Source organism: Pelophylax lessonae (genome assembly GCF_965119305.1).
Source record: "Pelophylax lessonae genome assembly, chromosome: 3".
Lineage (NCBI taxonomy): Eukaryota > Metazoa > Chordata > Amphibia > Anura > Ranidae > Pelophylax > Pelophylax lessonae.
Window position 1 is genome coordinate 620390029 of NC_138770.1, and position 16760 is coordinate 620406788.

A 16760-nucleotide genomic window follows, 5' to 3' on the forward strand; every position below is an offset into this window, starting at 1 on the left:
CATTAACATTGCTTTTGTTATGTCAAGCGACCTAGGGCGACCTTGGGCGACACAAGTCGCCTCATAAGTCGCCCTAGTGTGAATGGGCTCTAAGTATGCAGTTCAGTATTTGACTATTAAAAAACATACAAACTACAACAATGAGGACTCTGCCAGACTGCACTGACAAGACGCGCAGCAGTCTAGATCAGGGTTTCTCAACTAGGGTTTCTCCAGAGGTTGCTAGGGGTTCCTTGAGCAATGAGCAATTTCTGCCTCTCAGATAAGTTCCCACTGACTCCATTGATCATTTAAGCTATCTGTAAGGGTTATTTTTTCCCAATGACCACAAGTGTAAGGAGCATTCTTCCCACTGAACATCACAGTAATGTATTATAATTTGTAGATATAGTAACTAATATCAGGGGTTCCCTGAGACCGGAAAGTTATTTCAAGGGTTCTTCTGTGTTGAAAAGGTTGAGAAAGTCTGGCCTAGATCCTGTCTACTATACTATTCTTGTTACTGACAGTCAATAACATGATGTCTGGGGTGGCTGTGTTGTGCCCCTTTAAGTCTTGATGACCTAGATCAGTGATGGCGAACCTTGGCACCCAGATGTTTTGGAACTACATTTCCCATGATGCTCAACTACACTTCAGAGTGCATGAGCATCATGGGAAATGTAGTTCCAAAACATCTGGGGTGCCAAGGTTCGCCATCACTAACCTAGATTATGGCATATGTTGGCTGGCCCAGGTCCCCTTAATCAATCCAAGGTCAACAGGAACATGAATGTACTTTATAGAGTGGCAGGCACTTAACTCAACAGGCATAGTGGCAGGCACCCAAAATTGCTCATTATTTTTGTTACCTACTGATAATGCTCCCTTTTTTTTTTTTTTTAAGGGAAGATGATCTGAAATGCCTTAAATTTCTTAAGGAGCTAACAGATGACATCTTACTTAGAGGTGGTGGCTCCAGCAGGTAAGTACACACAGGTCCTTTGCTTACCTCCTCAGACCTTTGCTCCCAATATTGCACCTCTTATCTTAATGCCAAGTTTATAAAAGCAAGTCTGAGAATGTGTTCCAGTTCATGTTTTTTTTTCTTTTTTAAAAAACTGTCTGCTTAACAAAGTAGACCTAAAGCATATCTAAATCCAAAAACAAAAAATGTATATATTGCAATTTACCAATCTTAGATGCGGTGGTTGCATTCTTTTTACATTTTTTTCCTGGTGATCCTGCCAGTAATACACTTCTTGTCCTAGGGTGGAAAAGCACACTCACTGTATTCTATGGAAGGACAACATTGTCACCCTTAGCTGCCCTCCTGGTTTAACCTAAAATGACTTCCCTTCTCCCATTCTGTTATACAAGGAGAAGGAGTTCTTTAGTTCAGACAATGGTTGAGACACCGGTTCAGTACATAGGAAGTATCAAGGACACTGCAATTCTGGCAGGATCAACAGGTATTATTCAGTACTTGCAGAAAATGTTCTTAGCCTAAAAACAGAAAATAAATGCAACAACTACAACTAAGGAACAGGTAATCGTCATATATTACTTGCTCTTATTACTTATTCTTGAGTTTTGAAATCCTTTAGTTTATTGGGGAAGAAAATGTTCTGTATTGTTCAGCAGACAGTTCAAACACTGCCACTGATATGGTATCTCAGCTGGTAGGCAAGGATGATTGAGTTTAATTTTAAAGAAGGAGTACATTCATATAAAGAATGTGATTGCATGCAGAGTAGTTTAAAAAGAGGTTCAACGAAGTTCATTAAATGTACTTTTAGACTGCATAGACTGTGAGTTTGCTAATGTATTCTATGTTTTTGCCAGTGCAATAGACCGTGTATTTCACGACCACCTTCAAAGACAAAATCACCATATCCCCGAGGTAGGTACTTTTCTTCTAAGTCCTTATTGAAAGGCTGCTAAATAAAACAGACTGCAGTGCTGGGTTTTCTTATTTGTACGCCCATAATCTTGTACAAAAACAATAGGTGCAGCGCTCATAAATAATGAACAGCTCATATGAAGTCCAACAGTAACAAGGGTGAGATAGGAGATCAGCATTCAGCCAATTCCAACAGAGATGTCAATCCAGGGGCCACCACCAACAATCACCTAGGTGTCAAAGCCTCTTACCAGATTTGACCGACCTCCATTACAAAGGTCAGTCTAGCGTGCACAGTAAAAGTCCTGGAGAATCCACACCAGTCCCCACAGCAATCCTTGGCTCATAGCCCCATAACAAACGGTACCAGACCTCAGATCGGAGAGAGAAGGAGACACTCCTCATGGTGCAGTATATTCAACAAGCCCTTTATTAAAAGTAAAATTGGCAACTTACACAGTGCTCAGTATGAATTCACTCATCTGGTGGTCAGCAATAGCCCTGATAACCAAAAAGATGGCCGCCGTGTCCTCCGGTGTATCGAGCGTCACGCCAGCCAAGCTCCGCCTAATAATCTTGTACAAACTGAGTGTCATACTGTAGGTGTATCCTGTAGAAAATATAAGGATTTTATGCAAACAAAAATGAAATGTAAAACATAATTATTAAATTGTGTAAACTTTCGAAAGACACAATAAACTTAATATGCTTATATAGTATAAAGTAATAGTAATCCCCCTTTAAGGCCATTAGTAGTTTCTTATACTTGTAGTGCTTACTCCCGTAGGAGCTGCTGGATTTGTTGGGCCTTCTCCTTTACACACAACCAGGCAACAGGAATTTTTCAGCTTTCATACAGAGTCAAGAATCAGTCAAGGAGTTTTTTGTTTTGCTTTTGTTTATTTAGGGGGTTCATTTTGGATGGGGAATGGGCAGATACATGGGATGCCCAGAACTGTAGAACCTGAATGAAACCTGGAGTATTTGCTAATCTCTCTGGATGCTAGATATTAATGTAAAAAATGCTGTCCACCCATGGAATTATTGGCACAGCTAAACTGAAAAGCAAAAAGTTCCAACTGATGAATGCAGGTTCTACTTCTTAGAGAACTGCTGCGGAACCTGGCTGCTTTGAACCCAAGCTAGAGGTGTAGGGTGGCTTTGATGATTATGAAGTAGCATTAAGCGGTCCCTTGGATAAAGGGATGCAAAATATTGCACCTTGCTGCCCTGCTCTATCCAGGCTTGGGTTGTGATAAAAAAAGGTTACTCACTCATATGGTGCACAGGGAGGGTGATCGGTGCGGGGGGGGGGGGGGGGGCAATTACTGGAACTGATCTCCTGTATGGCTCTCTCTGCAGCAGCTGAAAGCCAGCAGAGAGGAGATGAGAAAATGCCAGCTTTAAGCCATAGAGGGGATGGGTTCCAGTAATTGCCCCCCAGCCCTCTCTTCCCCCATCTGATTCATCCAGCTGCCTGGGCCTCCCTGCTGCTCTGGGCCCCGTACAGGAGGACCAGTGGTACCCCTTTATCCACAGCCCTGCAGTCCTGTGCCCAGCGCTCTGTGTATTATGCAGTCCTGTACCCAGCACTCTTTGTTGTATGCATTCCTGTGCCCAGCACTCTGTGTATTATGCAGTTCAGTGCCCAGCACTCTGTGTATTATGTGGCCCTGTGCCCAGGGTTCTGTGTATTAGGTAGTCCTTTGCCCAGCACTCTGTGTATTATGCAGTCCTGTGTCCGGCGCTCTTTGTTGTATGCAGTCCTGTGCCCAGCACCCTGTCTATTATGCAGTCCTGTGCCCAGCGCTCTGTGTTGTATGCAGTCCTGTGCCCAGCGTTCTGTGTATTATGCAGTCCTGTACCCAGCGCTCTGTGTATTATGCAGTCCTGTGACCTGCGCTCTGTGTTGTATGCAGTCCTGTGGCCAGCGCTCTGTGTATTATGCAGTCCTGTGGCCAGCGCTCTGTGTATTATGCAGTCCTGTACCCAGCGCTCTGTGTATTATGCAGTCCTGTGCCCAGCACTCTGTGTTGTATGCAGTCCTGTGCCCAGCGCTCTGTGTTGTATGCAGTCCTGTGCCCAGCACTCTATATTATGCAGTCCTGTGCCCAGTGCTCTTTGTTGTATGCAGTCCTGTGCCCAGCATTCTGTGTATTATGCAGTCCAGTGCCCAGCGCTCTGTGTATTATGTGGTCCTGTGCCCAGGGTTCTGTGTATTAGGTAGTCCTGTGCCCAGGGCTCTGTGTATTATGTAGTCCTGTGCCCATCGCTCTGTGTATTATGCAGTCCTGTGCCCATTGCTCTGTGTATTATGCAGTCCTCTGCCCATTGCTCTGTAAATTATGCCGTCCTGTGCCCAGCGCTCTGTGTTGTATGCAGTCCTGTGCCCAGCGCTCTTTGTATTGTACTTTCCTGGATTTCATTTTAAAAATCTGATCACCTTACCTAAGACTATTATATCGAAACATTTTATTTCTACGTTTTTACTTTTACATTTCATTAGCTAGAAAAAAAAAAAAAAGAATCTTCCCTTGCCATAATTTAGTATCTGTGAAATGAGACTTAGATGAAACTATTTTTAGAAGACTGTGAGAGAATCATTAATCACAAGACTGTTACTGTTTCTAATTGATTTTGTACTAAAATATGGATCATAATTAAAAACGCTCATGGATAATAAAATCTTCACCAATAAACAGCACCTTCTGCTGAAAGTTTTACCTTGCGCTCTTCCAGAATTTTATGTTTAATACATGCCAAGCTGCCTTTCAGAATGTAAACGTGCTTCAGCCAGACTCCCACAGTCCAATTCCAAATCTGTTGGGGCTCGTTCAAGCATTTGGATATCATTGTGGCCTCTCTGAAAAGTGATTTGCTGTGGTTTACTTTTTAGAGGAGGTTTGACAGGCAGTAAGGGGTAGATATATCACTTCTTCAGCACCTATTTTAACCCTCAAAATGCTAACCCACCACGCCACAAATGCATGCTTTGCACACGGTTTCAGGACGGTTCACTTAACCACTTGCCGACTGCCGCATGACTATTTACGTCGGCAGTCAGCCCCTCACAGGCAGAGCGACGTAGTACTACGTCGCTAGCCTGTGAGGGTCTAGGGAGCGAGCGCGCGCCCCCGGAGGCGCGCTCCCACGCGATCACGGACCCCCCCGCGCATGTGACTGGCGGACCCGATGTCTGCCGGTCACTCGCCGATCGCCAGTGCAGAGGGAGAAAGGCAGGCGGTTGATGTAAACAAGCCACCTGTCATTCTCCCCTGTGTAGAAACAGTGATCATACGGTTCTACTATGTAGGACCGTTGATCACTGTTCCTACACCTCAAGCCACAGCCAATCACAGTTAGAATCATGCCCCTAGGGACGCACATAACCCCTCCCTCTCAAAAAAAAAGTTAACCCCTTCACTGCCAGTGTAATTTTACAGTAACAGTGCATATGTATAGCACTGATTACTGTAGAAATGTCACTGGTAACCCCAAAAGTCCAGTCAAGTCAAAAATGTCAGTCAAGGATCCGATCTGCCCACCACAATGTCGCAGTACCGCAAAAAAATCGCAGATCGCCGCCATTACGCGTTAAAAAAAAAACAACAAAAATGACAAAAATCTTTCCCTTTGTTAGTAAACGCGATAACTTTTGCGCAAACCAATCAAAATACGCTTTTTGCGATTTTTTTTTTTTTACCAACCATATGTAGCATAAAACAAATTGGCCGAAAATGTTAAAAAATTTAGATTTTTTAATTTTTTTGGGGGAATTTCATATAAAAAAATGTGAAAAATATTGTTATTTTTGCAAAATTGACGCACTTTTTATGTTTATAGCGCATGACCAAAAAATCGCAAAGGTGATCAAATACCGCCAAAAGAAAGCTCTGTTTGTGGGAAAAAAAGGACGTCAATTTCGTTTAGGTACAGCGTTGCACGACCGCGCAATTGTCCGTTAAAGTCACGCAGTGCCGATTTGCAAAATAGGCCCTGGTCAGGAAGGGGGTAAAATCTTCCGGGACTTAAGTGGTTAAAATATTCAGGTTGAGCAGTGGCACTGCTGCCAACTGTGACAGGAGGTTTCATTTTTGCTGCGACAGGTCTACATCCCTGTGCGTCTGTGTTTAGGTGGGCCCGTCAGGTGGGGAGTAAAATCGTCAACCATCTGCTTTTACAGCTCCCTGACTGTGTGAACGAGTCCTTAAAGAATACCTTGTCTACAGGTATTAAAGAATTACCTATACTTAACGGATAACGGGTGAGTGACTCAAAATGAGTTTTTTTTAAATTTGATAATTTTTATTGATTTTTTTACATATACCAGACAGATTAACATACACAAACATCAAATCAATACACAAAAGTACCGACACACATTTCACACCCTCCCAACAAATAAAAAAAAAATATATATATATATACCCCCCCCCCGGGGGGAGGGATAAGAGGAGGGCCCATATCTGGAACATTCACCCTACTCGTTAAGTAATCCACCACCAATCACACTAATCACATTCCAATCAATTAAGAATATACCTGTGTTAACCACTTGCCGACCGCCGCACGCCGATCTACGTTGGCGGTCAGCCCCTCACAGGCAAAGTGACGTAGGGCTACATCACTAGCTTGTGAGGGTCTAGGGAGCGAGCGCGCGCCGCCGGAGGCGCGCTCCCGCTCCCGCGTGGTCATGGACCCCCCCGCGCGTGTGACCGGAGGACCCGATGTCCGCCGGCCACTCTGCGATCGGCGGGGGAGAGGGAGGAAGTCAGACAGCTTGTGTAAACAAGCTGCCTGTCATTCTCCCCTCTGTATGAGAGCTGATCATATGGATCTACTATGTAGATCCGTTGATCACTCTGCATACAGCTGAAGCCACAGCCAATCACAGTAAGAATCACGCCCCTAGGGACACACACAGCCCCTCCCTCTCAAATAAAGTTAACCCCTTCACTACCAGTGTATTTTTACAGTAACAGTGCATATATATAGCACTGATTACTGTAGAAATGTCACTGGTAACCCCAAAAGTGTCAAAAATGTCAGTCAAGGGTCCGATCTGTCGCAGTACCGCAAAAAAAATCGCAGATCGCCGCCATTACGCGTTAAAAAAAAAAAACAACAAAAATGACAAAAATCTTTCCCTTAGACAGTAAACGCAATAACTTTTGCGCAAACCAATCAAAATACGCTTTTTGCGATTTTTTTTTACCCAACATAGGTAGCATAAAACAATTTGGCCGAAAATGTTAAAAAATTTTGATTTTTACATTTTTTTGGGGGGAATTTCATATAAAAAAAGGGAAAAATATTGCTATTTTTGCAAAATTGACGCTCTTTTTTTGTTTATAGCGCGTGATCAAAAAAATCGCACAGGTGATCAAATACCGCCAAAAGAAAGCTCTGTTTGTGGGAAAAAAAGGACGCCAAATTCGTTTAGGTACAGCGTCGCACGACCGCGCAATTGTCCGTTAAAGTCACGCAGTGCCGAATCGCAAAATACCCCCTGGTCCTTTAGCAGCCAAATCCTCCGGGGCTTAAGTGGTTAAAGGAGAGAGAAAAAAAAAAACCCACTTGTGTATGCGTTTATCCCCCAAATACTCAATATATACATATATATATATACACTCGTGAAAATAACCAACGTGCAGAAGAAGGGGCGGACGCCCCTACAAGCTTGTGAATACATTATCAGTAATGAATCAATGTGCGAAGTTTTTGACTCATTAACTTCTCACACACAAAAAAAAAAAAAAAAAGGGAGGGGGAATCCCCCATCCCTTTAGCCCCCTGTAAAAACTAACCCCCCACTGTCCCCGTGTATCAGTAAGGGAGAGTTAGTAACAGTCAGATCCTCCAGTATCCCTTCCCCAAAAAAAAAATAAATAAATAAAACATAGAGGGGAGAGAGGAGAGGAGACCATGTGACACTTCTTATATTGTTGCCGCGTCTGCGTCCATAAAATGAACCCATGGTAGCCATCTAGCTCTAATTTCTTCCTCTGTGTTTTTCAAGGAGGATGTAAGTTCCTCCATCTTATAGATTTCTCTTACTTTAGAGTACCATAATTCCACCGTGGGCGACTGGGTTTGTCTCCACAGAGCAGGTATACACGCCTTTGCAGCATTCAAAAGTCTAATTGTCAGTGATTTTCGATATCTTTTTAAAGAAATTTTTGTAAGATGCAATAAACAAAAAGCTGGGTCCCCCTGTATTTCTACCGCTGTTAATTGTTTAATAACCGAAGCGATTTTTGTCCAGAACTCCTCTATTCGAGGACATGACCAAAAAATATGCATCATGGACCCTACCTCCGATCCACAACGCCAACAGTTTTCCGAGATATTCTCGTCCATTTTGTGTAACACCTCCGGGACCCTATACCACCGCGTTAGTATTTTGTAACCCGTGTCCTGCGTTTTGCACTCCATTGAGGATTTGTGTACTGTAGATAGAATCCGATTTACCTGGCCAGAAGTAAAAGACACTGCCAATTCCCGTTCCCATTGGCGCATAAATGGCAACTGCTGGTTATCTTATTCTTCTATTAACCATGAATAGAACAAAGATATCATATGTTTAGGTGGTGTATTTGAAATACATATCTTTTCAAAGGGTGTTAAGTTCCGCGGAACGTACCCCCTTTGATGATATGTCTTGAGAAAGTGTCTCAGTTGCTGTATACTAAGATAGTCAAGACTACTATCTGGCCATGATTTTATTTCTTCCTGGGAAGGAATTTGTTCTCTCTGCCATACGTCATGTAAGCGCGTCTTTCCCATCTGTGCCAGGCGTCTGATTTTACCATTCATACAACCTGGGGGGAATTCCGGGTTGCCTATGATGGGTATCAATGGAGAAGGGGCTGGGGCTATTTTCCCATACTGCTGAATATGTCGGGTTTCTCTTAATGTCGTCCCTATAACCGGATGAGAGAAAATCCTATCCGTAGGTGAGTAAATTGACCACGGTGCTGGGGGGGTCAACTGACCCGCCTCAGCAACTTCCAACCCGACCCAACGCTTATTGGCCTTGTTACAGTTCCAGTCCACTACCCGAGTTAAGTGGATAGCCCTGTAATACCGGAATACATCTGGTAGCCCTATCCCGCCCTGTGATTTTGGCAAGGATAGGGTCTGTAGTCGTATTCGAGGTGTCCTAGAGGCCCAGATAAACGAACGGAACAAAACCTTCATCTGACGAAAAAAAGTTGGTGGTAAAGTTATTGGAAGCGTCTGCATTACATACAGAATCCTGGGCAATATATTCATTTTTAATGCGTTACACCTACCGAACCAGGTTAGAGTTAGTTGCTGCCAAGCCCTCAGATCATTTTTGATCCTTCCAAGTAAAGGAATATAATTTTTCCTATATATTTCTAGCGGGTCTGCAGTAATTTGAATCCCCAGATATTTTAACGAGCCCTCGGCCCAGTGGAATGGAAAAGCAGACCGTAATTGTAGTTCTTCTTGCAATGGCATAGCAATGCTCATCGCAGCTGACTTCGTCAAATTGATCTTATAGTTAGCAAGCTTTCCATATATTCTGAGTGTCTCCAATATATTTGGAAGTGACACGGTGGGATTTGTGACGAAAAACACTAGGTCGTGTGCAAATGCAGCGACCCTGTGCTGTTCGCCCCCTACCCTTAGTCCAGTAATATCTGGTGCCCTTCGTATTATACATAACAGGGGTTCAAGTGTTAAGATAAAAATAAGTGGGGATAATGGACAACCCTGCCTAGTCCCGTTTGATAGCGTAAAAAAGTCTGATCTCCATTCATTAACGCGTACTGCTGCTGAGGGATTAGCATAAAGTGATAGAATATATGTCAACATCTGCGGCCCCACTCCAATATGTGACAGGGTGGCCTGGATAAAATGCCAGGACACCCTGTCAAATGCTTTCTCCGCATCCGTGGAAAGCAACACCATCTTATTATGGGATTCGTGTGCCGAATAGATGATATCCACGACCCGCGTCGTGTTGTCCCTTGCTTCACGTGATGGGACAAAGCCCACCTGGTCAAAGTGTATCAGATCGGGAATATACGGCAAGAGACGATTAGCCAGTATTTTAGCCATTAGTTTAGTATCACAGTTCAGGAGTGAGATGGGGCGGTAACTACCACACAATAGGGGGTCTTTCCCCTCTTTAGGTATAAGGGAAATGTATGCCCTTAGAGAATCTATAGGTAGTATCGCCCCGTTCAAAACTGAATTCATGTGCCTCAAGAAAGGTTGTACCAAAGGTGTTCTAAAATTTTGATAATAAGGCAATGTAAAACCGTCTGGTCCTGGTGCTTTATGTATTTTAGTCTAAGCCATTGCCTCCACTAACTCCTTGTCCTGTAGATAACTCGCTATCTTTTCTAACTTTTTTTTTTCCCTGTCCAAATTTCCTCCCTCCACGGGCTGCAAATTGTACAGAGAACGATAAAAAGTGCAGAACTCATCTGCAATCGCCGATGAGGTATACACTTCTCCCCCACCTGCCTTCTTTATGCGGGGGATATGTGTTTGTTTCCTAGGGCCCCTGAGTGTCCTTGCCAACATCAATCCTGGTTTGTTCGCATACTCAAAAAAGTATCTTTTTGACCATGTCAGTTTCTTGTTTATTTTTAAAAAGAGGAGATCATTTAGTTCCTCTCTCAACCGTGTAAGAGGGATCAAATGCTCCATGGCCAACGATCTTTTATGTTGTCTACTAAGATTCTCTACTTGAGATAGCAACTCGTTTACTTTTTTCTCCTGTAATTTTTTCCGTTGGGAGGCCAAACGCATTATCTCTCCCCGCACCACACACTTGTGTGCTTCCCAAATTGTTGAAGGAGACAAGGTATCATCTCTGTTATCCAGAAAATAATTCCTTAACACCTCTTCAATTTTCGTCCTAATCTCAGGAAATTGTAATAAGGACTCATTAAGGCGCCACGAAGAAGGTCTAGGGAGCATAGAGTCCCAGTCCATAGATACATGTACCGGTGCATGATCTGACATGGAGAAATCATCAATATTGGATGACATAACCAACGGGATGTCTGACTGCGGGATCAGAATACGGTCTATTCGAGTGTAGGCGTTGTGGATCGGAGAATAGTACGTAAAATCCCGTTCCTTCGGGTGCATTAATCGCCATGGATCTACCAAATTTAAAATCGCTAATTCGCGCTGAAAACGTCGTATCCGTGCGTATGAAATACAGGAGGACTTCTTTGAAGTATCTATGAGTGGTTCTGGGACAAAGTTGAAACCCCCCCCCTACTACTAGATGGCCTTCCCTGAATCCCAATATAGCCGGTGTTAATTGTTGCAGGAATGTCAGGTGGTCTGAATTGGGTAGATATACATTTACTAGTGTTAGTTCTGTTTGGCCAATACTCCCTTTTACCAGCAAGTATCTTCCCATGGGATCTGCCATTGTGTCCTTTAATGTCCACTTAATCGTCTTAGAGATAAGAATACTAACTCCCTTTGACCCAGCAATAGGGGAAGGGGCATGATATGCCCAAGGGAAATCCCTATTGCCTAATTTGGGCAAAGAGTCTTTCCTAAAATATGTCTCTTGCAAGAATGCTATTTGTGTATGCCACCGTTTCAGATCCTGCAACAGGGGTGTACGTTTCTGTGGAGTGGATAAACCTCTGACATTAAATGTCGATATTCTACAACCAAATTTCGCGTGTCTAAACTGATTCGTCATTTTAGGTATCCCCTTTGCCTCTTCTCCCTCTCTCCCCATCTTAGACCCGTACAGGGCCCTAAGTGCTGACAGCGCCCACCAGCACACAAAAAAAAAAAAAACCCCAAATTACACCCAACTAACTAACTGTCTGGTCTTACAAATAACCCCCCACCCACAACCCAATCCAGATAAATGTACAATTGTCCTAAAATCAGGAAAGTTTCGCGCAACCAGGCGCGTCCTATTACGGGGTAGGTGTGCTTGACTGGAACCGTGAGAATAATAATAAATGAGAATTTATGTAGACAATGATACCCAAGGATTGGTATACGTCAAGCAAAAAATTACAACACAGAAAAACACAAATTCTTCCATTAAAGACATGGAGCAATGGAGAGAGCGTGCCCTCCCCGCTTTATATTACCTAGAGAAAGGGGCACAATACCCCTCCCCCATCCCAGAAACCGATTGGCAGGGGGGTAGGTCTGTGAGGGTGGAGCCGGAGAAACCCCAAAAAGAGGGAGACAACAGGCACAGCCCTTTCCCCAACCCCAAACCCCACCCACTCCCCCCCCCCACCCTCCCCTTACCCAAAGCCCCATTTTTTGCAACTAGGGCTCATCCCGCACAAAAAAGAAAAAACAAATGGGAAAGAAAAAAAAAAAAAAAAAAAAAGAATCTTTCCCCTTCTCCGCTCCTTTATAAATTTAAAGCCCTCCATCCCCCTCTTTTACTAGGAGGGGGGGGGAGAGGATTTATGAGAGAAAAAAAAAGGGAAAAAAACGTCCACAGGTTTATGTAATTGAAGCTATTTTTCACACGTCATAGAAGTTCCCATGACCTAAAGTATGGCAGGTATTTCATCCGTCGTTATCTCTGGAGGGATCCTCTGCCGACGTTGAGACTGTGATGTACTGTATGTAGATAGAGGCCCACCGTTTCCAAACACACTTAACCAGTCCTGAATTGGCACTGGGGCTATTTCAAGGAAGGCAAATAGGTCTAAGAGTTGGTCATGCCACCTTAACACAAACGATTTTTTATTTCTCGTAATCACTAGATGGAACGGATAACCCCAATGATATGTAACTTTTATCCTGTGTAATTCTTCTAGCAAAGGTTTCAGCAGGGTTCTCATCTTAAGGGTATTATAGGAAAGGTCCGGTAAAAAGCGGATTTGATTCCCTTCAAAGTCCCATGGACCCTGAGTCCAAGACCGCCTAACAACCTCTTCTTTAAATGAGTAATAATGGATTCTAATTAGGACGTCCCTTGGGCGATCCAGACCACGGGTATGTGGGGTCTTAACCCTATGAACCCTATCTATTTCGATAGATGGCGTTCCATTACACCATTCATAATCTTCACCGCACATTCTTTAAGTTCAGGGCCGGTAACTGACTCCGGCAAACCTCTAAGTCTAACATTATTTCTGCGGTTGCGGTTTTCATTGTCATCTTGCTTAAGTTGTAGAATGAGAATCTGTTTTTGTAACATTTGTTGAGAGTGCTCTAATTCATTAATTCTAACATCAATTTGGGACTGCACCTCCTCCATCAGACCCACCCTGTTGTCCACCTTATCCACTTTAACCTTAATCGAATTAATTACGTCTTTTAAGTTACTCACGATTGTAGTTGCCATGTTACTTATGTCCTGTTTCGTAGGTATACGGGACACGAATTCTCTCCACTCTGTGACGGGCAAATATTGGTGCTTTGAGGTTGGTGGTATCTGTATTGCTCCCTGGTCTTCTGGGGCAGGGTCATGAAGGGGAAGATCTTGAACATTAAGAAGAGATTCTCCCAACTGTTCCATATTGGTTTTTGAGGTCTTTTTGTGCTGAGGGATGGGGCCCGTGGATCCTGCGGTCGGTGGTCGTGTCGGCGCCATCTTAACCGCCACTGCACAGCTTTGTGTGACTGCAGGTCTTCTTAGAAAGTAAGTAGTGATATCTGTTCGTTTGCCAATGGCCTCTGCGTCTGTCACACTTTGTACGGCAGGCATATATGCTGCACCTGCAGGTACACAAAGCACCAACTGGCTAAATACACCGTCGCTCCACATATGGCGCTTGCAGGGACCTGGAGAAACTATCCCCGTCTAGCAGACACACGCCGGCACCTCCCCACCTCACGGGGCTCCAGGCTGTTGCGCATGAATGGCACCAAAAGCTCCGATCTCCAAGGGCATACACCGCACGCTGACCCCCGGACGTAACCCGAGCCGTTCCGGGACATCGACAGGTACGTAGCTGTACTGTTCCTTGGAGGGTGCCTGGGAGAGCCACGGGCTTCGGCCCGCTGATCCCGCTAACAGGGGCTGGGAACGCTGGCTGGCGAGGACAGGCTCCGCTTCTACTCACAGAGCTCCATGCTGCTGCGTGCTCACGGCGCCATCATCTGGTCACGCCCCCCCCTCAAAATGAGTTGAAGCTAGAGGGGCGACATAACCGCCAGGTAACTAGGATTTTCCTTCAATGGTAACCCTCTTATTTCTCTTAGGAAAGGTTTTACTTTAAGGGAATGTCCAAATTGACATGCTTGGGACCAACACAGATCTATAAAACAAAAAAACTTGGGGCCACTTGGTCTTTTTTCTTGCTTAACTTTTCTGTTTCTATATTTTACACCCGACTTCCCTCTACCCCTCTAGATCAGTTCAGATGTGGCCCTTTGCTTGCTTTTATCTGTCCCTTCGGGCTCTATTTCATCCACTGATACCAGCAATGATTCCCATAATGACACCAATGATGGGACACAAATCCTGCCAATGATATCAACAATGAGGCCCAATGATACCAATACATAATTAGTCAGGTTGAAAAAAGACCATCTGGCTCAACCAAAAAAAACAGTAAAGAAAACCCAACCATACAATCCCATATACACAATCCTATACCTGCTGTTGATCCAGAGGAAGGTGAAAAAAACCCAGCAAAGCATGATCCAATTTGTTACAGCAGGGGAAAAAAAATTCCTTCCTGATCCCCCGAGAGGCAATCGGATATTCCCTGGATCAATTTTGCCTATAAATATTAGTACTCATTTATATATATATATATATATATATATATATATATATATATATATATATATATATATATATATATATATATATATACCCAGGAAAGAATCCAGACTTTATCTTTCAATCCAGACTTTGACTTTCAATCTAGTGAGCTGGCCAGAACCACCTCTGGAGGGAGTCTATTCCACATTTTCACAGCTCTTACGGTGAAGAAACCTTTCTGTATTTGGAGATAAAATCTGTTTTCCTCTAGACGTAAAGAGTGCCCCCCTTGTCCTCTGTGGTTCACTATATGGACCCCTTATGTATTTATACATGTTGATCATATCCCCCTTTAATCTCCTCTTCTCAAGAGAGAATAAATTCAGTTCCTAATCTATCCTCATAGCTGAGCTCCTCCATGCCTCTTATCAGTTTGGTTGCCCTTCTCTGCACTTTCTCCAGTTCCCCGATATCCTTTTAAAGAACTGGTGCCCAAAACTGAACTGCATATTCCAGATGAGGACTTACTAATGATTTGTACAGGGGCAAAATGATATCTCTCTCTCTCTCTCTGGAATCCATGCCTCTGTTAATGATGAGAAACCAATCCTCCCCGGTAGGCTCCATTCACTAAAGCAGATTGCATGTGGTATTTAGGTGTTCAAACACATTTTCTCTAAATATCGCATGCGATCCTGAAACTGTCAATTCACTGTGTGGCATTTACCGCAAAACGTTCAGAAAATAGCTCAGTAAATACTGCATGGGAAGGGATTAAAGTAAATTTACAGAAGGATATAAATAAATAAATACATGCTGTATTTAGGTAGTGGTCCAGGTCTGCAATATTTAAGGCATGTAAAAATATAATAGACAATTTTGAGTACTCTCTGCTTTTTTGGATCAGGTCCCTTAACAGCAATGCATTAAAACCGAAATATGGAAACTATTGGGGTTGGTTTACTTAAAGTATAACTGAAGGAAACATTTTTTTTTTTTGGACAAAGTGGAGGTGGATTGGAACACCTGTCAGGTTTTTATTGTTGTCCGTGCCCCCATTAGGGAGAGTCACCCTCTCTATATTTGTCCTGTTTACCATTATCATTGAAAGTAAAATTAAAAGAAAATCCCAAATTTTGGGTTGTTCCCAGAAAAGTAATAGCGGGGAAATCTTCCAATGGGGACACAGATGGCAAAAAAAAACACTGACAGGGGTTATAACGCTCCCTTATGCTATTCAAAACGAAAAAAAAAAAAAAAAAAGTTTGCCTATGGTTCTAATTTAAGGCCTAGTTCACACCTATGCATTTTTTAGTGCATTTTCAGTTTTGCAAAAACACATTACAGTTCATTTAGCATGGTTTCCTATGGGTCACATTCACATCTGTGCATTTTAAGGAAATGACCAGGGACTTTTTTCTGGTTTTTGGTTCCATAGACTTCAATAGTATAAAAACGTGTATTGAAAAACGCAAAATTCACCCAGAATGTGCAAATGTGTATATGCAAATCTAATATCTAAATGTCAAATAATAAATGAATGAAAATAGTATCAAAAATCACACACATATATAAATACTCTTCTTCCACCAATAAAAAAGACAAAGAATATGCAACCCCTACCAATTTATTCTCTGGCGCCTCTGCCTAACTGCCTAAAAAATATATAATGTTTGGTGGCTCTAAGTAGTTTTCTAACGAAAAAGTTATGTTTTTTACATGTAGGAGAGGGATGTCAGAATTGGCCCTGACTGGAAGGAGCTCTCTGCTTAAATCAGCAGCATAGATTCTGGCAGTGCCCCAAGATAACCTCCTTTTGGTACAAAGTAACTCTCTATGCCAACACTGTGCGAGGGTCCCAAATACAAAAATCTCCTCTCCTTATGCTTTTCGGACTACACAGTGCATCCCACTCCACATCACGGTGTAAAACCGCTAACGTAGCCACTTGGGCTCACCTTTGCTTCTTAGCCGCTAAACGGTCCATCCTAAAATCCTGGATTCTTCCTACCCCTCCTACCATTTCCTCTGTAATAACGGAACTGAAATCACTACTATACAAAGAACAGATGGATACCATCCTACAAAACTTTACCACCACAAGGAAATTTTTCAGCAAGTGGCAGCCCTTGAGCACAAACTCAGCCCCCCTGAAATCAAACTGTTTATGGAACCGTT

The 16760-nt window shown here is 43.2% G+C and overlaps 1 protein-coding gene across 1 annotated transcript in view; it reads left to right on the forward strand.

Annotated features, from left to right (window-relative positions):
* Positions 1-16760, forward strand: part of LOC309549463 (spermatogenesis-associated protein 7 homolog) — a gene marked incomplete at its 5' end in the record, with an annotated part of 344986 nt that overhangs the window by 279648 nt on the left and 48578 nt on the right. The window contains 2 exons of the mRNA XM_082249761.1: positions 887-964; positions 1825-1882. Coding sequence (XP_082105887.1) covers positions 887-964; positions 1825-1882 — 136 coding nt within the window. The remainder of the gene's footprint in view (positions 1-886; positions 965-1824; positions 1883-16760) is intronic.